This window comes from Pelodiscus sinensis, chromosome 16, assembly GCF_049634645.1.
Source record: "Pelodiscus sinensis isolate JC-2024 chromosome 16, ASM4963464v1, whole genome shotgun sequence".
Taxonomy (NCBI): Eukaryota; Metazoa; Chordata; order Testudines; family Trionychidae; genus Pelodiscus; species Pelodiscus sinensis.
In genome coordinates this window covers 5,036,428-5,061,988 of record NC_134726.1, presented here as the reverse complement: position 1 = coordinate 5,061,988, position 25,561 = coordinate 5,036,428, and the positions used below count along the sequence as shown (strand labels likewise).

Here is a 25,561-nt window from a genome sequence, read left to right as displayed (position 1 = left end):
CCAGGACAGAGGAAGGAGAATGGAAGCTCACATTGTAGACTTTACATATTCTCATCTCTCTTACTGGAGCAGGTTCTTTCATGTCCCTCCTGGTGCAGGGGTCCAGCAGAAAGTGGCCGAGCCATTTTACTTCTGACCTTCATAGGTCTGATGGGAATGTAGGTTTCAGCCTCATCTTTCCTCTTTGCAGACAAAATTCGTTCCTGTTTCACATCTGCAGAAAAACAAGTGGGTTGAGTATGAAAACTAGAGTCACAGTTTGAAGCAAGAAGGGATCACCACATCATCTAGCCTGATTTGCTGTAGAACACAGGTCGCCACCACCTCCAACTCCTGTACATGAAACATTAGTCAAGTCTAAGTCCTATAGGCTTTAGGAGTAGCAAACCAGTGAAGAAAAGTGAAAGCAATATATAGTTATACACTGTTATAGAAGTGCTTACATATAGATTACAGGAGACCCTCATGATTTGCAGAATTGCTATGTGTGATTTCGCGGCTCTTTCCCATTCTCCCCCCCCCCCCCATTGCTCAACATTCTCAGGCCTAGGGGAGAGGTTGCAGCCTTTGGGGGGGGGGGGGGAACTGTTGCCCAGCAGCAGCAGCAGTCAGGACCCCTCCCACACAGCACCATGGCAGCTGTGAGTTCACTGGGAGCTCACCATGGTGGCTGGGAGCCACTGTCCTCTGTATTCATGGATTTCACCATTTGAGGGGAGGCTAGGAACCACTGCAAATGGTGAGGGTTTACTGTACCCCGGTACAACGAATCTAAAAGTTATATGAGCATGAAGTGCTTTATACCTGTATAACTGTCTCTACAACTAGGGCTTTTACCAGCACATTGTATCTGTGAAAACATCATATTCCTTGCCAACAACACTTTTTAAATGTAGATCAAGATTTAGACACATTTATGGATTACAAGGGAAGCTCTGATCATCTATACTATTATGTTCACCACTTTTACAATATTATGATAATTTGAATAAAGTATGCCTGGTGAGTTATCATGTGAAAATGCATAATGTCCTGAACATTATTGTTCTGATAAAATATGTCCATCGGTACTATATGTAAATTTACAGGATTTTACTGTGTAACACTGCTATAGTACAGTGTTTCTTAAACTTTTTAAGACCAAAGAACAAGGATTCTTTGGTTGAGCAAAAAAAAAAAAAAGGAGGGGGGGGCAGGGAAAAGTTATTGAAAGTTATTGACCAAAAAAAAAGGGGAGGGGGGAAGCCACCTGCCCCTTGAAGGGTGGCCATTTTAAACTCTGTTGTTCTCCACGGTACACCTCCGACTGCCTTGTGGCATACTGGTGTGCCGCAGAACACAGTTTAAGAAACACTGCTATAGTATGCTCCAAGGTTAAAAAAAACAGGTCCAAATCAATTTGTCAGGAATAAAGGACAGACTAACACCCAGCCAGCTGTTAAACCTAAGGTTTAACCTGGATTTGATGTCCCTATAATAGAAATTAGAGCAACTGCTTGTGCGTGGGGAAGGGAACTTCCTGTCCCCCTTTTGGGATTTACCTTGAAGGTAATTTGTCTGGCCTTTGCTGTGCCTCTGGAGTGGCAGAGATGCTATAGAAGTAACCCAAGGAATAGGCTGGATGATACCCTGGCTCATGCCACACACCTGCACCGCCTGCCCCAGGGCCTTGGGTTGGAACCTGGAGGGTTGGGAGGGCCTCGGTTTCCCTACTTCCAAACTGGGCTTGAACTCACTAGGCACTACAGCAATCCCAGGTTTGAAGCTAGTACATGGAACTATCAACCCCAGACTTGAACCTGCCAGGCTCTACTGCCAAACCTAGACTTGAACCAGTATAAATAACCAGTGTGCCGATGACTAGGGGACTTTGTTTAGGCAGACGGTCTCCCATTACAATTGGTGAGGCCAACATTGAAATACTGCATACAGTTCTGGTGTCCACTTATAAACAGGATATTGAAAAACTGAAGAGAGTGCAAAATAGAGCCACAAAAATTATTCAGGTGTTCGAGAAAATGCCTTACCGTAAGAGACATAAATAGTTCAATCTGTTCAGTTTATCAAAAAGAAGCCTGAGACATGGCTTCATTACAAAGGAAGAAAATACCAGCAAGTAAAGGGCTCTTTAATCTAGTGGAGAAAGGCAGAACAAGACAGCGGCTGGAAACTGAAACCAGACAAATTCAAATTGGAAACATGGCATCAATCAGAGAATTGGAAGGGACCTTGAGAAGACATTGAGTCCAGTCCCCTACCCTTACAGCAAGACCAACCACCACCTAGATCATCCCTGATAGATGTCTATCCAATCTACTCTTGAATATCTCCAGTGATGGAGATTCCACAACCTCCTTCGGCAATTTATTCCAGTGTTTCACCACCACATTTTCCTAATGTCAAACCTAAATCACCCTTGCTGCAATTTAAGCCCATTGCTTCTTGTCCTATCATCAGATGCCAAGGAGAACAATTTTTTCCCTCCTCCTTGTAACATCCTTTTAGATACTTGAAAACTGCTATCATGTCCCCTCTGTCTTCTCTTTTCTAAATGAAACAAGTCCAATTCTTTCAGTCTTCCCTCATAGTTCATGTTTTTCTTTAATCATTTTAGTTGCTCTTCTATGGACTTTCTCCATTTTGTCCACATCTTTCTTGAAATGCGGTGCTCAGAACTGGACACGATATGCCAACAACACTCCGAGGCCTAATCCGTGCAGAGAAGAGCAGAATTATTTCTCTTGTCTTGCTCACACCACTCCTGTTAATGCATCCCAGAATCACGTTTGCTTTTTTTGCAAAAGTGTCACACTGTTGACTCATATTTAGCTTGTGGTCCACTATGACCCCTAAATCCCTTTCTGCAGTGCTCCTTCCTAGATAGTCACTTCCCATTCTAGGAAACTGATTGTTGATATATGTGAAACTGATTGTTCCTTCTTAAGTGGAGCACTTTGCATTTGTCCTTACTGAACTTCATCCTATTTATCTCAGACCATTTCTTCAGTTTGTCCAGATCATTCTGAATTTTGACCCTATACTTCAAAGCACTTGATACCAAGCTGGGAGGGGTTGCATCTGCAAACTTTATAACTGTACTCTCTATGCCAGGGCTACTCAACTTTGGAAGCCCCAGAGGGCCACAATGATACTCAACAGCACATGCTGAGGGCCACAACTTCAGTGCGGTCGCATATACTTGCAAAATATATATGCAAATATATGCAAGTAGCTTCTTTCACAGTGACGAGAATGAATACAAAATTAAGGCAAGACTACACAACACACAGGCCCCATTTAAGTCAGTTCTGCTGATATTAATAAAATGCAATGTTTACCCGATTTCCACCCATATGTTAGCACTTTTAATGAGCAATGACAGTCCAGGAATTTAACTACTAAAATGCATATCAACAGAAGACCATTATATTGACTAATTTTTTGGTTTAGCTCCCACCCATGGGCTGCAAACAAACAGGCCGCGGGCCGCATGTGGCCCATGGGCCACGTGTTGAGTAGCCATGTTCTATGCCATCATGTAAATCGTTGATCAAGATATTGAACAGAACTAGTCCTAAAAAGACCCCTGCAGACCCCCACCTGTTATGCCCTTCCAGCCTGACTCTAAACCATTAATATTTCACCATTGGAACAAGTTCCCAAGAGAAATGGTGGATTTTCTCTCTCTTGAATTCTTCAGATCAAGACTTTTTGGAAGATATGCTATCATCAAACACAGGTTATTGGCCTAAATGTGAAGATACTTGGCTGAAACCAGTGTTGTACAGAATGTCAAATTCGATGATATAAGGTTCCCTTTTAGCCACAAACTCTATGAATAAGAACTAGAATTACAACTACAACACTGCCACTGAACTGGTACAGGACACAAAGACTTACTTGTCAGATTCTGCTTAAATTCCACCACAAGAGCACCAGCATCAAGTTCATGGAAACTTCTAGCCTCCTGATACTTGGGAACATCCTTCAGTAATGACTCACTGCTGGGCAACTGGAGGCTTCCAAAACTTGCAACTGTCTCTTCCACTGGAGAGTTCTCCCAAAGCACATCCTCTTCAACAGAGTCATAGTCATCACTAGAACAGTCCTTCTCAATCCTTTTCTGACTTACATAGAGTTCCAAACTTCTTCTCAATTCCTGGTTACAATCCAGACAGATTTGTCAGCAAAACTTCACTTTTCTCTTTCAATCCCCCTCCCCCCAAATTATACAGCTATGCCCTCCACCCTCAAGAAAGGAAAATCATATGTTTTTTATAAACACACACAGAAAGCAGCTGGTAACATTTTGGGTCTTTACCAGCAAGCACATGGACGTGTAATATTTCAAGGAAATCTAAGAAACTGAATAAATACATTACATTTCACAAAATATGTTTAAATTAAAATGTAAAAGTTACTGAGGGACAGCAATGCAAAATTTAAATCTACAAAATCCAGGAAACAGCAGACAGCTACACACCTTATCTTCTCCCATATACACAGCCACTAACAAACACAAACTATAGTTCCCCTTCACAAATAAACCCTACTCAGCAAGGTCACACTTGGACAAACTTAACTCTGCCCTCTGTTGCCGGTGTCCCAGTCGAATGAAGGTTTATTTTCCATGGCTATGGCTTTCAGTATGGCAGTAATTGCCTTTAGAAGCCTTCATCTGTTATTACAAATGAATCTGTTTGTTACAATAATATTGTTAACTATAATATATTACTATATATTATTATGGACCATTACAACAATCTGTCACTAACACTCCTTTGTCCTACTACTTTTTTTTTTTTTTTTTAACAAAAATGGAAATGTCATTATCATATTAACCCTGAGTTGCAGGTACTCAGCCCAAAGTTACTTTAATTATGATTTTTTTTTATTTTTAGTGTTGTGTGTTTTCTTGGTTTTTTTTTTAAAAAAAATATAGAGGGGTGGCTCTTCTTTTCATACCATTCTCCTAATCTTTCTGCCTTCCTCTTTCCCTAAATTCTTGGGTGGCTATCTACTTTTCTGGTGAAGTGTCCTAATTTAGTGCCGGTGGTTTTAAGGGCTTTAAGGTGTGTATTCTGGACTTCCTCTTCAAAGCATATTCTGCAGTATCTAAGTGCCTGGCTGTAAAGAACATATTTTTTGGTGTTTCTGGAGTGGTTGCTGACTCTGTGGAAGTAAGCTTGGTGATCTGTGGCTTTCTTGTATCTAGCTGTCTGTTGTGTTCCACTGTTCAAACTGATCGTGTTGTACAGGAAGTTGATGCTGGTGTTGGTATGGAGTTTGAAGAATGGGAGGTAGATGTTGACATTTTGTTGTCAATCTATGAGAGCGTTTAGGTTGTTTGTCCAAAGAGTAACAACCTAAGAATGGCCATACTTGGTCCATCTAGCCCAATATCCTGTCTTTCAACAGTGGCAAGAGCCAGATGCCTCAGAGACAGTGAAGAGAAAAGGGCGATTTATCGGATAAAAATATCACTGATGTACTTCAGGTATACAGTTGGTTTAATATTGGATTATTCCAGAAATTCTTCCTTGAGGTGGCCCATGAAGAGGCTGGCATTTTGGGGATCCATCCTGGTACCCAGGGCTGTTAAGGAAAGAGCTCAATGGATTTTCCAGAATAAAAAATAAGCACAGGAACAGGGATTGTATAAAATATGCCAATGGTTTTTTGTTTGCTATAGTGACCCCTACATTAATGTTGCTGCATTATATGGCTACAGCTGGTCTGAACTATCACCCCTTCTCCCTGAACCCTTGTGAACAAAACCAGGGAATTAAAAAAAAATCTCTAAATAAACCAAAAGACAACCCTACTCCAAGCAAGGTTTTGGCCCTGAAAAGTGGAAAGTATCAAAGACTCTATGAACTGTACTAGAGACTTTGCTATGGATTTTACATAGAAGAGGTTCAGATACTATGCTTGTGAACAATAACAGAAAGCCCTAACACAGAAAATCTCAAACTCTTTTTCCTGGGATCTCTTTTAAAAAGATTTCAGACTGTGCGAAAAGTAAGAGCAAATTACTGTATATATTCACAGGAGCCCTAATGAAGCATGTAATCATTATCCTTGAAGTCAAAGGTGCTGAAGCCTTTCAAAAAATGGAAAGCAAAAGTCTTCAGGAATAAATACATGGATATTTAAAAAATAAGTTTTCTGGGGAAAAAACAGACTACAGATATACTTGGAGGGCTGAAAGCATTTTCCAGCAATTGTGTCAATAATTATGACATTTTGTTCAAAGAGTGTGGCTTTATAATCTACTAAATATTTTACAGAGTTTGTGCAGCTGTTTGTGTATCCATCCGTCCATCTATGGGTCCATTTTTTCAAGAACTCCTCCTAAACAGTAAGAGCTAGGACCACCAAATTTGGTGTGCAGCTACCTGTTTACATTCCTACATGGTTACCCCTTTACATCCCTACGTGGAATGTGATTGTTTTGCATCAAATGGAAAGGGATTGGTTTGATAGTAGGAACAGTTACACTCATGAATTACCACAGGGACGCAGCAAACATAGGGAACAGTTATACTCATGAATAACCACAAGGGGGCAGCAAGGACCCTCTTGGAGCAGCTGCTCACCAGGCACTCCAGGCCAGCCCAGGGGAGCAGCCAGTGGGCAGGCCACACTGCCCTAGGCTAGGCCCTGGGAGAAGCCAGCATGAGGCGGAAGTGTGGCCCCCACCACTCTGGGTTAGCCCCAAGCCTGGGTAATGCCGGCTAAATCTTCTAGTGAACTACATGCATCTGACGAAGTGGGTCTTTGCCCACAAAAGCTTATGCTCCAATAAATCTGTTAGTCTATAAGGTGCTACAGGACTTCTCGTTGTTTATGCAGATTCAGACTAACACAGCCACCCCTCTGATTCTGGTCTACATACCAACAAGTATCTGGACACTTAATGTGGGGTGCTGCTGTTTTGAAGCACACAATTTTTTCAATTGTGACTCTAGAGAACTAAGGCAAACCCTGAAGTGTTCCTCTGCATTTGCTCTTTGACTGCTAGGGTTGCCAGATGGTTTAACCAAAAAATACCGAACAACCCTCCCTCCTTCCCCGCCAAAAAAAAAAAAAAAAAAAAAAACGGAGGAAAAATTCTGTTGGGGGGGGGGGGGGGGGTGTGTGGAAGACCAAAGTTGTTGAGCAAAGAAAAAAAAAAAAGGACCTGAAAGTTATTAAGCAAAAAAATAAAATAAATAAAATAAAAGAGCATTAAAACAGCATGGCCCCTTTAAGTGTGAGAGGGGAGAGGTTGAGCACTAAGACCGAGGGAAGGCATGGCTTCCTCTTGCTTCAGGTCTTTTTGCTGGTGGCCACCTTGTTTTCTTGATCAAGCTCCCCCCTTCTCCCCCAGGTAAGCAGAGGGGCTGGGGCCGGGGCCGGGGCCAGGGAGGAGGGCTGGGCCCAGCTGCTGAGTGTGTCTTAGAGTTGCCAGGTGTCCAGTATTTTCACCTCCTGGCAGGGAAAAAAAACAGAAAATATTGGACATTTCAGAATTTTTTTTACCGGACAGGAGGCAAAAATACCAGACTGTCCAGGTCAATACCGGACACCTGTCAACCCTATTGACTGCCCAGCTCTGAAGGCAGTGCTGCCCGCAGCAGGCACACAAAATTAACAGTGGCAAGATCATCTTGTGCCATCCTTACTTCTGCGCTGCAGCCACCAGTGCTAGTGCTACATTTGGAGTTGGGCACTTGGCCAGCAGCCGCTGCTCTCGCAACCCCCCAAAATAGCCTTGAAACCCCCTTTTGGCAGAGAAATGCTTCCTAAATACAGATAAAAGAAACACTGAAGAGCTTTCTCAGTGTGCGCAGATAGCAGTGCCCAATTGAGATTATCTAACACTTTCCATCATCATCCCATTTTCATTTGCACAACATGTTGACAAACTAATTGTTTAGACTGAAATTTTCTATGCTTCTTCTCTGCATCAAGTTAATTTTTTTAAAATCTAAGCTAAAGTGTAAAAACCATATTTGAGAATAAGGTTACTCAACATAGTATTGCCAATTTAGTGTTGCCAATACAACAATTTTTCATCCTCATGTCATATAGCTGGAATTTTAAGTTTGCAAAGAGACAGCCCTGGTGACAGAGTGGATTTTATTGTCCCAGTGAAAAAGCATTACAATTTAGCCAAATTTCAAGCACTAGGAAAAAAAATAATTTATATCAGGAACAAGTTCTACTGTACAGATGTGTCTTTTGGTTGCCCAGAGCCTCCAATTGTTCTGTGAATGCTCTAGTTTCAGCCTCATACACTCCAAAAGTTCATCATAGGGAAGCAGAGGACTAGAATAAAAAAGGTGATTTCTTTATTGATGTGCTAGACTAAGCCCCAGGAGAACTGGGTTCCAGTCCTGGATCTGCTAAAGGCATCTTCTGCTAAAGGTTATTGGCTGGATAACGGTAGTCAGAGAGTTGTTGTTAACGGTGCTAAATCCTGCTGGAAAGGGATAACAAGTGGAGTTCCGCATGGGTCTGTTTTGGGACCCGTACTGTTCAATATCTTCATCAATGATGTAGATATTGGGATAGAGAGTACGCTTATTAAGTTTGCAGATGATACCAAACTGGGTGGGGTTGCAACTTCTTTGGAGGATAGGGACATAATTCAAAATGACCTTAGCAAGTTAGAGAAATGGTCAGAGGTAAACAGGATGAGGTTTAATAAAGAGAAATGCAAAGTGCTCCACTTAGGAAGGAACAATCAGTTCCATACATACAAGATGGGAAGCGACTGTCTAGGAAGGAGCATGGCGAAAAAGGGATCTAGGGGTCACAGTGGACCACAAGTTGAATATGAGTCAACAGTGTGATGCTGTTGCAAAAAAAGCAAATACGATTCTAGGTTGTATCAACAGGTGTGTTGTAAGCAAAACTCGTGAAGTCATTCTGCCGCTCTACTCTGCACTAGTTAGGCCTCAGCTGGAGTACTGTGTCCAGTTCTGGGCGCCACATTTCAAGAAAGATGTGGAGAAATTGGAAAGGGTACAGAGAAGAGCGACAAGAATGATTAAAGGTCTAGAGAACATGACCTATGAAGCCAGGCTTCATGAATTGGGCTTGTTTAGTTTGGAAAAAAGAAGATTAAGGGGGGACATGATAGCGGTTTTCAAATATCTAAAAGGGTGTCACAAGGAGGAAGGAGAAAATTTGTTCCTCTTGGTTTCTGAGGACAGGACAAGGAGTAATGGGCTTAAAGTGCAGCAGGGAAGGTTTAGATTGGACATTAGGAAAAAATTCCTAACTGTCAGGGTGGTCAAATATTGGAATAAATTGCCAAGGGAGGTGGTGGAATCTCCCTCTCTGGAGATATTTAAGAACAGGTTAGATAGACATCTGTCAGGGATGGTGTAGACGGAGCTTGGTCCTGCCTTGAGGGCGGGGGGCTGGACTCGATGACCTCTCGAGGTCCCTTCCAGTTCTATGATTCTATGATTTGGGATAAATTACTTAAAATCAGCATTTTTAGAGATGGCCAATAACTGTGTGTTCCTCATTTACCAGGAAATCAACTTGAGCTAGCTAAGGAATGATTTTCTGAAATGCTGATGATTCAGAATTGTAGCGAAAGCCCACAGTTGTTATTGGCTGTAAGGTGCAGATACAAAAGCAGCACTAAGCATCCTGACAGCCAGTGGAATTCAGATCCCCGAACTGAACCCCCAGGCTCCTCAAACAATGCATGTGGAGAGTTGGACACTGAAAAAAGGGATTCCCAGAAGTCAGAATGCAAAAAAAGAAGCTTCCTAAGCTAGCCAATAGGAAACGTCAAGGAGAAGGATGGGGCCTAACCCCTGCACCTGAAGGAGAGCTGGATGCCTATCTCTGGGCTAGGGTCAAGGAAGCACCCCCCTCTGCTCAGAATTCACAACTGTGAACTTAGGCACCGAAACTGGAAGAGCCCTTTCTCAAGAAAAAATGAGGAGCTGCCCTCCTTTATACCAAAAAGTGGAGTTGTTAGAGCACTCACCCAGATTGCAGGAGACCCAGGTTAAATCCCCATTTTGCTGAATTCAGAGCAAGGACTTGTGCACAAGTTTCCTAATTGTATGCTGTAACTACTGGGCTACATGATATTCTGGGGTGGAAATGTCTTTTTTAATTTTATCTGTTGAAAATGTTCCACTTTATGTGAAATGCTGAAATATTCATTAGATCAGAGACTGGAATTCAGGTCTGCAAGGGAGTGTGCTAATCAATAAGCTATCTAGTCACTCGCTCTCTCTTGCCTCCCGCATGTTTAAGTATTTTACACAAAATGGAACAACTTCAACAGAAATGAATGAGAAAACCTTATTCCGGAACACCCTATAGCTTAGTGCACCCAGCCAGGAAAGTGGACCTGCATTCAGGACCCTGCTCTGAATCAAGCAGAGCAGGGGTTAGAAACCAGGTCTCCGGAAACCTAAGTGTGTGCCAGTCACTAAAGTATTACGGGTAGAACCCTGTACAGATACAAAATTTGTATCTGCAACTGCATCTGCCAAAATGAGCCACAGAACTCCGCACCCATATCTGTGGATGTGGATACCCACAGAGATTTGCGGGGCTTTAATTATGGGACAACTCCTCAACTAGCTTTTGTGAGAGGCCTGATTGATACACATGTTCTTATGCAGTCTATCTACCAGGTCCAGCAAGACAGGCAGGGGTCTGCCTAGCTTGTGAATATTTCTGGGATTTAGGCAGGAGTTTTAAGCACCACGCTGCTCGGCAGTACTGAGCCTCAGGAGGCTGTGTGCAGGCCTAAAGGCAGAAATATAGTTTGCCTTGGGGACTTTACCAGGGGAAAATTAAGATGCCTAAAGACTTTAGACACCAACAGATTAACTGGCAGCTGAACTGTGGTTCTATGAATGTCAGTGGAACCTAAATGTGGCAGTTAGGTGTCTAGCTGCCAGCTCTTGTAAATCTAGCCCAAGTGTCCCACGCTGGGTGTCCAATAAGTGAGACACTCAAAATGTGTTCACCGTATTGTAAATGTTGGCCAAAATCGCTTTGTGCCTCAGCTCCCCATCTGTAAATGAGGGCAATCATTCTTTCCTACTTCACAGGGTATTGCAAACACTAATTCCTTAATGTCTGGGAGATTCAGATACTATGGTGAGTAGCAAAACAGCAAAGCTGTGAGGAAATTAGTAATTCCGTATTCAGTGCAGGGTTTGGATGGTCTGCAGTAAATAAATCTTGATGTCATGTAACAAATAATGAGGTTAAAAAGCAGTGCTGAACAGCTGCCTCGTTCAATCAGCACCATCCGACCCATGCAATCAAGACAACCCGTGCCTGCTGAGAGCAGAACAGGGCAGCCAGTTTCAGCAGAGCTAATGAGCATGCTCAGTTCACATGTCTATGTTCGGTACAAGCCAAGCAGCATATCTGGGGGAAGGGGCATGTGATCTCACGTGCCCTCCCATGCATCACCTCTGCTATAAAATGAGGGATCAGTTCTGCTCCCTTATTCCCATTGACATTTCTGTATGATTATTATTAACACTTTATTATAAGATCCAGTTTTCAGCTGCTTTTTACTTTGACAAACTTTGAGCATTCAGGCTGAAGTACGGTTGCCAGGTATTCGGTTTTAGACCGGAATGCCCAGTTGAAAAGGGACCACTGACTGGGCAATTAAAAGACTGGTCGACTGTGCAGAGGGGCTAAGGCAGGCTGTCTATCCGCCATGACTCCGTGCAGCTCCCAGAAGCAGCAGCATGTATTGCCTCCAGCTCCCACGCATAAGGGCAACCAGGGGGCTCTACATGCAGCCCCTGCCCCAAGTGTCAGCATTGCAGCTCCCACTGGCTGAGAACTGCAGCCAGACAGGGCACTGTGCAGAGCCATCTGTCTGAGCCTCTATGTAGGAGCTGGAGAGGGAATATGCTTCTGGGAGCTGCTTGAGATAAGCACCACCCAGAACCTGCAGCCCTCAGCCTCCTCTCCAACAACAACCTCCTATTCCAGCCCTGATCTCTCTCCTGCCCTCTGAACCCCTTGATGCCAACCCAGAGCACTTTCCTACACCCAATTTCTGCATCTCCAGCTCTACCCCATGGCCTGCACCCACAGCCAGAGCCCTCACCTCCTCTCGCATTCCAACCCACTGCATGCCAGAGTCCCTTCCCGCACTCTGAATTCCTCATTTCAGGTCCCATCCCAGAGGCTTCACCCCTTCCCACACCACAGCCCCCTGGAGCCAGCCTGGTGAAAATGAGTAAGTGAAAGTGGGGAAAGTTTAGTTTTAAGTGAAAGCCCTCTTGTGTTGTCCTGTTTGTGCTGATCAGACATCAACGTCTCCTTTGATTTATTTCCTGACTCCACCTTGCTTAGAGTAAAATTACCGAAAGCTTTGAGTTGAAAGAATTCCAGATCACACACTTACAAACTTTCCCAGGCCAGAGAGCCATGCCCAGAGAGAGCTGAAAGCTGACAGCTGCAGAGGCAGATGCCTGCTGTCTCTCTGAGCTGCAGAGCTGAAAACTAGATAATGATTAAGGGGTGAGCCAACTGATGTCTCCAGGCAGCTGGAAACAGGACAGAGAAGCTTCCTAGCTATAGGGACTAGTGAGGTGAGGTGAGGTAAGAAATGCCAGGACCATACCAGAGAGGTAGGGCATGGCGGGAGACACTGGAGCTGTAGTTGGTGTTGACCAGATGGTGGAATATGAAAAACTGAGTGTGCTAGGAACATCTGGATTATGGTTATGGGACCTGCAGTATTAAATTAACTCTGTAAATGGCGATTTATATTCTGAAAGCCTGCATGGAGTTACTGGAGATGCTAGAATAAAGGGGAAACACAGGCAGACGCACCAGTCACATTACAGCCTATCACAAGAGGGTGCCAGAGGTAGGACTCATCTTCTTACGTACGGTGGAGTATGTGATCCCCAGTAAAGAAGGGAACTGCAAGTGCTGGAAAAGGAAACTGAGGAACTTGAACACTCCAGGGCCACTTTGAAGGTGGTTGTCATTTGACATTGAACTTCTACATCTTCACCATACAGTGGATGGCATCTTACTAGTGCTCCTGGTAACTTTGTTAGCTCAAATGGCAGTAGCCTGTGCTGCAGATGTAAAGGTTTTACTCTGCTGATGAATCATGTGGGAGTCAACATGGGGGTCCACATGATCAAAATCCTGTTTTTTCAACTTACTTTTCTATAATCCTAGGAAATCACATATAGAAACCTATAAATGGTAAAGGAACACTCAGGTTGCCAAGTCAAGCAGTCAGAAGACAGAAAATGCCAGTTATGAATGCATTATGATACAGGCTCTGTGGATATGGGAAAGTCAGTGGATGTGATAAACCTTGACTTTAGCAAAGCTTTTGATACGGTCTCCCACAATATTCTTGCAAGAAGGTTAAGAAAGTATGGATTGGATAAATGGACTGTAAGGTGGATAGAAAGCTGGCTAGATTGTCAGGCCCAACGGCTAGTGATCAACGGCTTGATGTCTGGTTGGCGGTTGGCTTCAAGTGGAGTGCCTCAAGGATTGGTTCTAGGACCGGTGTTGTTCAACATCTTTATTAATGATCTGGATGAGGGATGGATTGCACCTTCAGCAAGTTTGCTGATTACACTAAGCTAGGGGGAGAGGTAGATACATTGGAGGGCAGGGATAGGGTCCAGAGTAACCTAGACAAATTAGAGGATTGGGCCAAAAGAAATCTGATGAGGTTCAACAAGGACAAGTGCAGGACTCTGCACTTGGAACGGAAGATTCCCAAGCACTGTTCCAGGCTGGGGACCGATTGGCTAAATAGCAGTTCAGCAGAAAAGGACCTGGGGATTACAGTGGATAAGAAGCTGGATCTGAGTCAACAGTGTGCCCTGGGCTAATGGCATATTAGGTTGCATTAGGAGGAGCATTGCCAGCACATCTAGATAAATTATTCCCCTTTATTTGGCACTGGTGAGGCCATATCTGGAATATTGTGTCCAGTTCTGGGCCCCCCACTACAGAAAGAATGTGAACGCATTGGAGAGGGTCCAGCAGAGGGCAACCAAAAAGATTAGGGGGCAGAAGCACATGAGGAGAGGCTGAGGGATTTGGGCTTATTTAGTCTGCAGAAGAGAAAAGTGAAAGGGAATTTGATAGAAGCCTTCAACTTCCTGAAGGGTGGTTCCAAAGAGGATGGAGCGAGGCTGTTCTCAGTAGTGTCAGATGGCAGAACAAGGAGCAATGGTCTCAAGTTATAGTGGGGAAGGTCTAGGTTGGACATTAAGAAAAATTATTTCACTAGGAGGGTGGTGAAATAGTAGAATGGCTTTCCTAGGGAGAGGGTGGACTCTCCATCTCTAGAGGATTTTAAGTCTTGGCTTGACAAAGCTCTGGCTGGAATGATTGAGTTGGGGTTGGTCCTGCTTTGGGCAGAGGGCTGGACTCGATGACCTCCTGAGATCTCTTCCAGCCCTATGATTCTATGGCATCATTACAAGATATTTGTTTGTAATTGGATTTAATTCTCTGGCCAGTGTTATGTTAGAGTAGAAATCTAATGGTTCCCTAAGCTCTGGCCTTAAAATATGAATCTATGAGTATCCCTGGTGAACCAGGAAAGCTGGGCAGCAGGAGGCTTGAGTTAGGCTCTGATGAGATTAGGTTTGGAGGCACCACAGGGGTGAGCAGACAATGCAGTTGATGGGTGAATATGGGCTGCAAGGAAACACAGTAGGAGGTATGACAGAGGAATTAAAGGGCTAGGGTTCAGGGACACAGGAGAGGGGAGAGGCAGAGATTTTACATTACACAGTTTGGTTGGGGGCAGGGTGCATGCATGGGGACATGAGATGGCTTAAAGCCGTGAAACAGTCAGGAACTCGCCTCTTCTTGAAAAGTACATGGTTTCAGTTCTACCCACCCTGCAAAGCTTTTGATAAAAATTGTTCTATCATCAGAATATCTATACAATTTGGCAAAATATAAACGGCTGTATCATACCTTTACATCATCAATACTTAAAAGTATTCTTTCTTTTTCCACATTGTTGTGTACTTGCAGTTCTGGGTTCTGGGTAGTGAATTTAAAATCACTGACAGGACTGCTTCTGGGAGACTTGAGAGTCTGGGAGCAAAAACAGAGAACAATTTACTGCAGTTCCACTTACAGATACATTCCCTGCTCACAAACAATCAGGGTGGATAAAAATTACTGATTAAAAAAGAAATCAAATTTTTTTTTTAATTTAAATCGGATTTTTGAGATAAAATGCTTTTTGGGGAAAAAAACCTTCGTAAAGATAGTGTTCAATTATGATGTATCTTAATTAAAACTATCTCATTATGGAACAGGGATTATAGATTCTAACTCTAGTTCATGCAATATTTAAGAAAATTTTGCAAATGAGTTGCAATAGCTCATGAATTAAGGACCCAATCTTATGGGTTTTCAGAGGCTTCTGTAGAGATTACTTAGGTTAATCTTTCTAACAACCCAATGGGATTCAGTGCTCAGTCTAGAAGATACCACCAGCGATGCTAGTTTTGCAATTCTTAAACTGTGGATTTGTGTCTCCAGAGAGAACATGCTTGTTAATAGCAAAAAATGTTTTTAAATAAATAAATAATATAGAGGTGAGAAATAACAGTACTCAACTCTATCTGCAAATTTGTGTACATAGAGTCAGTCTCTTACCTTTCTCTAAAAATGTTTCAAAAGGTTCATTGAAGAGAAGCCAATATTTTAAGTTTCTTATAGTCAATTTAATTTTTGTTTAAAAAATGTTTAATTTGAACAATTTTAATAAAAACAAACTTGATTTTAAAAAAGCGAATGTTTAACTAAATTCAAAAATTTATATGCTTGTTTTGTTAAAATACGATATCTTTCCTGTTGAAGAAAAAAATCCAGAATACATAATGTTATTTTTAGTTCAATAAAGCAGTTTAAATGTCTGTCTGGTGACATTCTCCTCCTAATACAAAATGGCAAGAAAATCCTCCAAATAATAATGATTAACCTGTTTAATTGGAGATAGTTCACCTCCCAATGATTTCATAAATATCTATTTCGATTATCATTGGTAAATGAAATAACCAAACAATTATTCATTTTCTGATATAGCTGTAAAACTAATCTGAAAAGTTTTCAAAATAAATCACTGTTTAAAAATGTATTGTGTGTACCTTCTAAAAATGAAACCTACATCTATCTCTGAATGGTGAAGAATACGTATTACAGTTATGGCAACCAACAAGAGTGCACTTTTATATAGAAAACCATGATTAAATCGAGTCTTCCTGAATTAAATCAAATCTACCCTGCAGACAATCAGCCAAGTGTGGAAAGAAAAAGCACACCAATCCTTCCAATATACAGTGAAGGGTTTTACTTTAAAAAAATCCAGAAAATAATGATCTTAGAAAGATTTTTAAACAATGAATCATAAAAAGCACTCGCACTGTATTCAGCCTGTGCTGCACAAGAATGAAGAGCTTTTTATCTTTCTGCGTAAAGACTATGACTCCATGAGGTCTGCCAGCATTAAATAAATTAAATAAAATTATAAATGAATGGAGATTGCCTATCTCCTAGAACTGGAAGGGACCTTGAAAGGTCATCGAGTCCAGTCCCCTGCCTTCACAGCAGGACCAAGTACCATCCCTGATTAAGCCCCAGAAGGAGTGCCTGAAAGTGCTCCAGGCATCCACTGTACTCTCTGATAAATCCAGCATGAAGTCAACCCAAAGTGCTCCACAGTGTAGTCAAGGCCCACTGGGGAACAAGGACCTTTATTGCTTTCTGTGACTTTGGCTGTCGTGGCAGAACAGACCTGTACTGCCTCTTACACACCTGTGAAACACCCTGCACACTTGATACTGACACTTGTCAGCAGAATGCCTGAAGACTTTGTATTGGGTGCTTCTGTGCATCAATCAAGGGATGGTTGACATTCTTGCTCCTACTTGCAGCAAGGCATTGACTCCTCTAAAGAGCCACATATGCACCAAGGTGGGGACCAGTAGTCACATTATACATGTGTTTTTAAAAATGAATAGATAAAATGTATTATAGATGTCCATACAGTACTCTACATCCCTATCCCATACGCTAAAAATTACAACACAAAGGACTGCCAATAAAATACATCCACCTCAACTCACACCATCCTCAACAGCCTTAAGAAAGGAAATAAGATGGTCTTTTCAGCACGCTGGGAAGGCAAATAAATCCAGACCCTGGCAGAGCAAGCGGGGAAGCAAGTTCCAAAACTGAGCAGTCGGGACCCTGCCGGGAGAATATCCTGCCAGCAGCTCCCTCTCGTTTAAATACCTCTGTTGATCTCAACAATGATGGCACATTTTAGGCAGAGACATATCCTTCAGGTAGCCAAGTCTGAAGGTATTAGGGCTTTACAGGTTCAAGCCACCATTCTGGAGTCCATGCAAAAACTTAGAGGAAGCCAGTCCAGGAAGACAGAGTATTGGTTTAATATGCTTTCAACCCACAACTCCACAGAATAGCTTACTAGATAAGAGCACTGGATCCGGGTACTATTCCTAACTATGTCTAATCAGCTTATTGGGTGACCTCAGAAAAGTCACTCCAGGGCTCTGCATGCCTCAGTTTCCTCATCTGTAAAATGGACCTAGTGATATTTACTTCCTTTGTAAAGTACTTTGAGATCTGCTGATGAAAAATACTTTATAAGAGCTAGATATCATTATTTCTTGTAAGAAGAAGACTGAAGAATTCTGCATGGTTTCAAGGTATAACCAATGTAGAACACATTACAGCAGGGGCTCTCAATCTTCATTGTGCCACGGTCTCCTTATGGCAACAAAAATTACAACATAACCTCGGGGGGTGGGTTGGGGAGGGGAACCAGAGTCTGAGCCCTCCCGAGACCTCCCTCTCCTTCAACTCGACAAGCATCAGTAGCTATGTCAGTGGGAGAGCATCTCCTCCTGACCTAGCACAGTTCCCACAAGCGCTTATGCTGGCAAAATTTATGTCGCTCAGCGAGAAGTATCTTTTTCACACCTCTGAGCGACAAAAGTTTTGCCCACATAATTACTAGTATAGACATGGCTGAATCGTTGAAGTGACGAAGGCATAGACAGTTAAGGCAAAGTCTACCTCAGAGAGAAAAGGTCTCACATGTCTCGCCATATGCAGATGGGGAAAAAACACTCTTGTTGTAGCTACAACCTGCCATGGACATCTAACAACCATCAAAATATTACTCAAGTGGTACTCAAGCCTGCCTTACGTGATGGCCCTCCCTTTGTTTGACACTGATTAAAGCTCTTAAGAGACCAGACCATCTGCACACTTCACAGATCAAATGTGCAGGGTTGCTTTATTGATGCACATCTTTATACACGGAACAAGAAAGACAGGTCTGGATATGTTAAAACATGGTAGGGGCATGTCTGACTTTTTCTCATTTACAAACTGCACCACCATGTGGACATTTTCTGATCAATTATTTGTATACAATTTTAAAATCTCATCAAATGATAAACCCTTATGACATTTCTTTAAATAAAATATACAGTGATATCCATAGTTTAGAGCAGGGAAGAAGGGGCTTGCAGCTGTCTCTGATTAAGAAAGAGTCTGAAAAATAAATTACTGTTTGGGGAAAATCCATAGGAGTCAAAGAACTTGCTTGCACTGTGTTTTGGTACGTAGAGAGCTAGCCAATGTTCTCTAGGTTAATTGTGGGGTTTTGTGTTTATAATATCTCCCACAGTTTTTCTGGAAACAGAACCCTTTGAAGGCAGATCACTAAGAAAAACATCTACAAAAGTTTTATCCTGTGTAGTGTTTATAACCACAGAGAATCAAACAGAACATCTGTGATTAACCTCAGGCATGTTATCAAAAACCCCATAGACTATTTTGTTGACTGTAGAGGACAGCGCTGTAGCAATATAAGTTTCTCTTCTCAGGTTTCCAGTTTTAATCACAGTGCATTCCTGGTCTGGGTCGGTTGGAAGGGTACAGCGTGGGCAAATACACCATGATCAATCAAGAGTTCTTGATCTTTTATGTATTTCCCAGTTGCCTGACGGGCTGCATGTACTTCCGCACACAGTTCTCATTCTCAAAATTGGGCTGTAGAGATTTAGACAGCACCCGCTTGCCATCCACAGACAAGGCCCCAAAATTAATGTCATAATGTTTAAGTTTGAAAGGGTTTTTAGTGTGATTGTCACTAAAGATGGTGTGTAGAGGCCTCAGCAAATCCAACTTTTTGCTGTGGGCTGTTAATTTGACCCTGTGTACAAACCTTTTATCCATGCCATCCAAACTTTTGCTTTCATGGGCCTCTGATGTGTATTTCTGAAACCCTCCTGCAGAAACTTGCATACCAAGGGTATCAAGGCTGTAGTTCGGAATCAATTCTAAATGGCTTGGTAAGGGTAACAGTTGTTGTTCTGACTGATCAGATGGTCAGCTAAGAGTGGTGATGGAGTAATTTGTTAGGGCTACCATGGCATCTTCATCAAATGTCTGGCCTGTCTTCTTTCATAACCTTTGTAGCACCTGTACATCAGTGTGTTACTGAGGTCTACATAATGATGCCTGAGTCCTGAAATAAAAAATTCTAGAGGCATTCACTGTTAAAGCAGGCAAAGGTGGTAACACTATATAAAAGCTATTTTCAAAGTGGCTTAAGTAGAAGCTATTTGGAATGGATCAAATTCTATTTGGCACATGCGTCAGAACCACAACGATTAACTTATTTTTTATTTTAAAATACAGCCCTTTTACCATGGGTGATCCTCCACTTCCTCTTCAGAGGCACTTTCTGACTGCTTTTTTTCCCCCAAAAATGGCTTAGTGGCCTGCACATGGCTTTTTCTCATCACCACTGGATAGGACCTTCCTCTTGCATGTGCATGTCTACTTTGTTCATAATGGTATTAGATATATGGTTCAATACATCTTTGATTATATTTTGAATGGCTGTTTTCATGTGAGGCTTAATTTCTAAGCCCCGTCTCAAAATCAACAGTGCTTTTCTAAAAGATTGCATAATATGTAACTGAACTGGCCTCATACATGCTGGGAAATCCCTGATATTGGGCACAACTAGTTTAGGCCTTGGATCCTATACAAAGACAGGATCCCCTAATTTTTTACAGTTAACATTTTTCGATTGTCTCGAGGCACAAATGCAGTTTAACAATCACCTTCCCAAAATCAAATGAAATGTGTTTACTCTAGTCCATCTTCACTTCAGTAGGGATGGTAGTGAAGCACTGCTTACTCACAGTGATATAATGTAGTTTGTACAAAGTGTTAACGCCCCCAGTAATGTCTGTGCAGTCTGTTAGAATAATGTGACCAATTTTACCAAAAAGTTGATAAACTGGACAAGTTTCTCAGAAGAGCCATGAGAATGATTTGAAAGGATTAGAAAACATGCCTTATAACCATAGACTGAAGAAGCTCAGTGTATTTAGTTTAATAATGGGAAAATTAAGGGGTGACTTAGTACCTAAATGGAGAACAAATGGGGAATCAGTACCTAAATGGGGAACTAATATTTAATAATGATCTCTTCAATCTAGCAAAGAAAGATCCAACATGACCTAATGACTGAAAGTTGAAGGTAGATAAATTCAGACTGGAAATGAGGTATACATCGGGACGAGCGAAGCAGTGACTCTGAAAAAGATTGGGAGGTGGTGGATAATCAATTGAACTTTGGCTTCCACTGTGATGCTGTGACCAAAAGAGTTAATGCAATCATGGGATACGTAAACAGAGGAATCTAGAGTTGGAGCAGAGAGGTACATCCATTTTTACTGCTAAAAGTAATTAACAATTAGAAAAATTCATTCAGGATATGGTAGATTCCCGGACACTGACAATTTTTAAATCAAATCAGGCTCTATTCTTTAAGATGTGCTCTAGAAATTATTTTGGGGAAGCTCTCTGGTCTGCATTTATAAAGGAGGTCAGAATGGATGAATACAATGGCTCCTTCTAGCCTTAAAATCTATTAATCTTTCCTTGCTAGCTGATTTTGAGATGTATGCAGTTAGAGAGCCTCTTGGATAATTTGTTCATCCACAGGTTGCCCCTGAACAATGTCAGCAAAAGCTATGAATAGCTTGGGTAACTTTCTGAAAGACTCTAGACAGAATAATCATGTGCTACCTACATCCAGCACTAGGACTGCGGACATTGCCAAGAATTCCCTTTTAGTGCCAGAGATAGTAAGAAGGAACTGGGTGTGGTTGGGAACACTCCACTTTATATGCTCCTGGGTGGAGGGGCATGAGGGCACCTAATACTGTTACCCAACAACAATCCAATCTCAAGTGCATGGGAAGGATACGCACCAAGAGTAGAATCTTTGTGGACAATCACTCTGAGGGCTGAAACCTTAATTCTGTCCTGTTGTGACACCATGCAAAAGGCATACAATGATGATTAAATAATGTTAGTGTTGTAGACTGAAATTAGATTAAACTGAAGTTTTTTAAAGCACACATTAGATGTTTTCATTTTTGACCTTTCTAGTGTAACTTTTTCTCATCACCACTGGATAGGACCTTCCTCTTGCATGTGCATCCCCAGATGCTCTAGTTACCCATATTCAGTATAATGGGTTTGCTTGAGTTAGTGAGAATTGGTATTCAGCTGCCAAAACTACAGTGATTGAGCCCACTTTCATTTAGACTCACGCTTAATCATGAGCATTGCCACAGCGGGAGCCAATCTGTACCTGGGAATAATTAAAATGATCGTCATTTGTCTCCATATTCAAGCTTTCATAAGGTTCAAAATCATCAGAGTACTCAGGAGGAGGTGAAATGCAGAGTCTAGAGCCACTTTCTGTTTTAATCTTCACAGGTTTCTATAAAAAGAAACAAACAAATCACATCTTTCTTCTGTCCTTCACATACTAAGTATGTAGTCATCAAATGTTTCATACAATGCAATATCTATGCATCTTAAATATAAACTTTCCAATGTAAGTGTAAAAACATCCTTTCATAAGTTCAAAGGGATATTGATATCTTAAAAATACTCTCTCATCTGAAATTTTTTCTACTATTGTTACAAGTACAGGTTGCACCTCCCTAAACCTGGAATCTCTCGTCCAGCAACATCCATGGTCCAGGTGGACTATGGATGTTCCTGAATGAAAGAGCCCCGGGACAGGAGGGCCAGCAGCTGAGAGCCCTGTGCACGACAAGGCTGGTGGTAGCGGGGCCAGGGTCTCAGCAGCCCAGTGGTGGTAGCGGGAATGGGGCAGCCTTGCAATCCATCTGGGGCCAGGGTAGCCTATGTGTGTCAGCCCGGCGGTGGGGGCAAAGCCGTGGCAGCCTGGCTGGGGCAGGATGGCAGCCTGATTGGGGCTATGTGCTGGCCAGCAGCAGGGCTAGTGCTGTGGAAGCGGGGCCAGGGCTGCATGCTGCTGTACTGATAGTGGGGCTGGGGCAGCCATGTCGCCCAGCTGGCAGCAGGACCAAAGGAGCCAGAGGCGGGGAGGGGTGGCAGGATGAGGGGGCCAGTGGCAGGGGACCTTCCCTGGTCTGGCAAATTCTCTCATCCAGGACTGCTCAGGTCCCAAGGGTGCTGGAGCAGGGAGGTCCAACCTGTATTTGCAATGGTTGCATTTACACTACAGAGCTGACTCAATCAGGTTACACCAATGAAAGAAGCAATGGTGCAATATCTCCACATTCATCATCCTACTTATGAGCCATTGGTTAAAAGCACTAACCTGATCCTTGGATGTGTAAAAAAGGGACTATCAAGTAAGAACAGGGTAGTAACATTACCTCGGTACTTGTCAATAGGGAGCCTATTATTGGATAATGTGTCCAGCTTTGGTGTGAACACTTCAAAGAGGATGATGAAAAAATTAGAGAAAGTGCAGAAAAGTGCCCCAAGGTATGAATTGAGGGTGGGAAATCATGCTTTATAGTGACAGATTTAAAATGTGCAATCTACTTAATTTACCCAGGAGATTAAGTGTTGATTTGATCACCTATATATATATTTTAGGGTGTGTCCGTCCGTCTGTGTGCCTGTGAGTCCATTTGTTCAACTGTAAGAGCTAGGACTCCACAATTTGGTATGCAGCTTCCTTTTACCCTAATTTAAACCAAGGTCAGGGTCTGGTTGTGCCTGGAGAACAGGAAGTGCCTAGAATGGGACTATTTTCCATAACAAGGAAAGGGAGGGGACAGAGAGCAGAGGGATGCAAAAGGGAGGAGCACAGAAAGGAGGGACATGATACTGAGAGTGGCTACTTGAGGGGGCTTCAGCACAAAGAGAGTGGCCAGGAGGGCTGGCTCATCTTGCCTGCCACTAAACCAGGTAAGGAGTAACCCTGCGCTAAACTTGGAGCCTGTCCCATGGACAGCCTGCAGGCCATGCAGGGAAGGGAGCCACTGGAGGTGGCCGCTGGAGCTTGCTTCCCTTCCTCCCCCCCCGACAGCCTGCAGGACATGGGGGAGGTTAAAGTGATCGCCTGTGAGATTTTTTTAAAACACTTTTATTTCCTTTTGAGTAAACAAGTGCAGGACTGACAACCACTATCATCCCATGGGGAAGCAATATCCACTACAGGCAGTCCATTGACTTACGCCACAATTGGTTCCTGAAAACTGCGTTATAAGTCGAAAAGTTGTAACTTGGAACCACAATTCACTCCATTGCGGACCCGAGCATTGGAAGGTCAAAACCAATGCCTTACGTCCAATCAGGGTGTCAATTCAGAAATGTTTTAAGGGCCTTTCATTGTAAGTCAAACATCATAAAGTCAAGGACTGTCTGTACCACTACATGCTCTCTTTCTCTTTAATTCAGTAATGTAAACATTTCTTCCTGGCTACTGCCCAGGCTAAAGGGACTGCACAGTGTCTCCCTGTGTATCTATGTAACGCTGCAGGGCTAGTGGCTGCAGGTAGGATCAGGAAAGGGCCTCCCAACAAACTCATTGCTGCCTCAGAACAGTTCACCAAAGATTCATATTTCCCTGCCACTCCATACCTGATGCCATCCTTTACGCTGGATTTTGCTTGGTGCAGTCTGCGTGCTGCGTCCTTGCGGTTCTATTTCTTTTAGTTGGGCTGCTGTACCAAAATCTGAAATGGGAATAAAAAACAATCCAATCAATAACACACATACTCCTTGCAGTTCTTTCAGAATGTTTATAGGGCTCTCAAGTTCTGAGACACGTTTTTGATTCCAGCGTCACATAAAAAGTTACATACGTGGGATTCACAGGTTTGTGAGGAACCTCACTACCGCCTGCCCTTAGCATGAATTAACCTTATCTGCGCCTACATGAGATCAGTGTTGTGATGCTACTGGCAAGATCAGCCACTATCTCCACAAGTCTCCACTCTCTCTTTCTAGATTAGTGACAGGCACATAACTAAATTAAATGAATGGAGATGCCCATCTCCTAGAACTGGACGGGACCTTGAAAGGTCATTGAGTCCAGTCCCCTGCCTTCACAGCAGAACCAAGTACCATCCCTGACAGATTTTGCCCCAGATCCCTAAATGGCCCCCCTCAAGTATTAAACTCACAATGCTGGATTTAGCAGGCCAATGCTCAAACCACTGAGCTATCCCTCCCCCCACAGCCCAGGAGTCCTTCAAGTATCCCCTACAGTGTTCAGACCCTGCCTAAATGGACATTCACAGAATTACCAAGCCCCCTGGTCCCGAAGGAACAGTACATCACTGCTTACTAGCTCCACTTGGAACACAGATTTGCTTAGCACATCCCACTATTTTTGTTTGTAGTGAAAGTTAAGTGTAGGTTTATTGAACAAAAGCTAGAGATTCATAAAATCGCATGCACATTTTGGAAGCAAAGGGTTACAGATAAAATTGGGTCTTTAAAAGTCCTTCCGCCTGACATCAATCATAAATAAGAGAGTGAAGTGGCTGATGTGGGACTTGATTAATAACAAATGAAAGGATGATTATATAATTAATGACAATCAACATGGGTTTATGGAAAACAGATCCTGCCAAACTACCTTGATTTTTTTAACAGGGGTTCAGTCAACTTGATGTTAATTTGAATGTTCGTACTGCCTAGTTCTGTGATTACTATTGAACTTGCTTAAATACAAGTAATTTTACCAAGGTGACCCATATATAGCATAGGGATATATGGTTACCCTGTTACTAATGGACTGCAAAATATTTAATCCTCCTCAAGTGATGTGAGTGCCTCATCTTGCTTCTTATCAAATACAGAACAGAAATATGTATTGAACACTTCTGCCTTTCTCTCTTTCTCTCTCTCTCACACCCATACACCATACCTTGAGCTGAATCATATAATTAGGGTACAAGAACAATGGCCGACTAAAGGATATGGCCTACCTCTAGAAGAGAGACTGTAGGAGGTTTGAGGCCTATGTATTGAGACTGGCATACCTGCCTTACAGTAAGACACTTAAGAAGCTCAATCAATGTATGGCTTATTAAACAGAAAGATGTAACTTGGTACATAAAAAGATTTCTGATAATAGAGGGCTTGTGTTCTAGCAGACAAAGGCACAATGATACCCAATAGATGGAAACTGAAT

The 25,561-nt window shown here is 42.6% G+C and overlaps 1 protein-coding gene across 11 annotated transcripts in view; it reads right to left on the bottom strand.

The window, feature by feature from the left end:
- KATNIP (katanin interacting protein) overlaps positions 1 to 25,561 on the bottom strand; it is a 128,147-nt gene that overhangs the window by 86,248 nt on the left and 16,338 nt on the right. For all 11 annotated transcript variants that reach the window (XR_012896094.1, XM_075899173.1, XM_075899176.1 and 8 more), the window contains 5 exons: positions 24,001 to 24,095; positions 21,722 to 21,853; positions 14,974 to 15,096; positions 3,901 to 4,159; positions 65 to 214 (listed from right to left, as the gene is read on the bottom strand). Coding sequence is in view for 10 of the 11 variants with exons in the window: in XM_075899173.1 (XP_075755288.1) it covers positions 65 to 214; positions 3,901 to 4,159; positions 14,974 to 15,096; positions 21,722 to 21,853; positions 24,001 to 24,095 (759 nt within the window). In the remaining variant the exon portion in view is untranslated. The remainder of the gene's footprint in view (positions 1 to 64; positions 215 to 3,900; positions 4,160 to 14,973; positions 15,097 to 21,721; positions 21,854 to 24,000; positions 24,096 to 25,561) is intronic.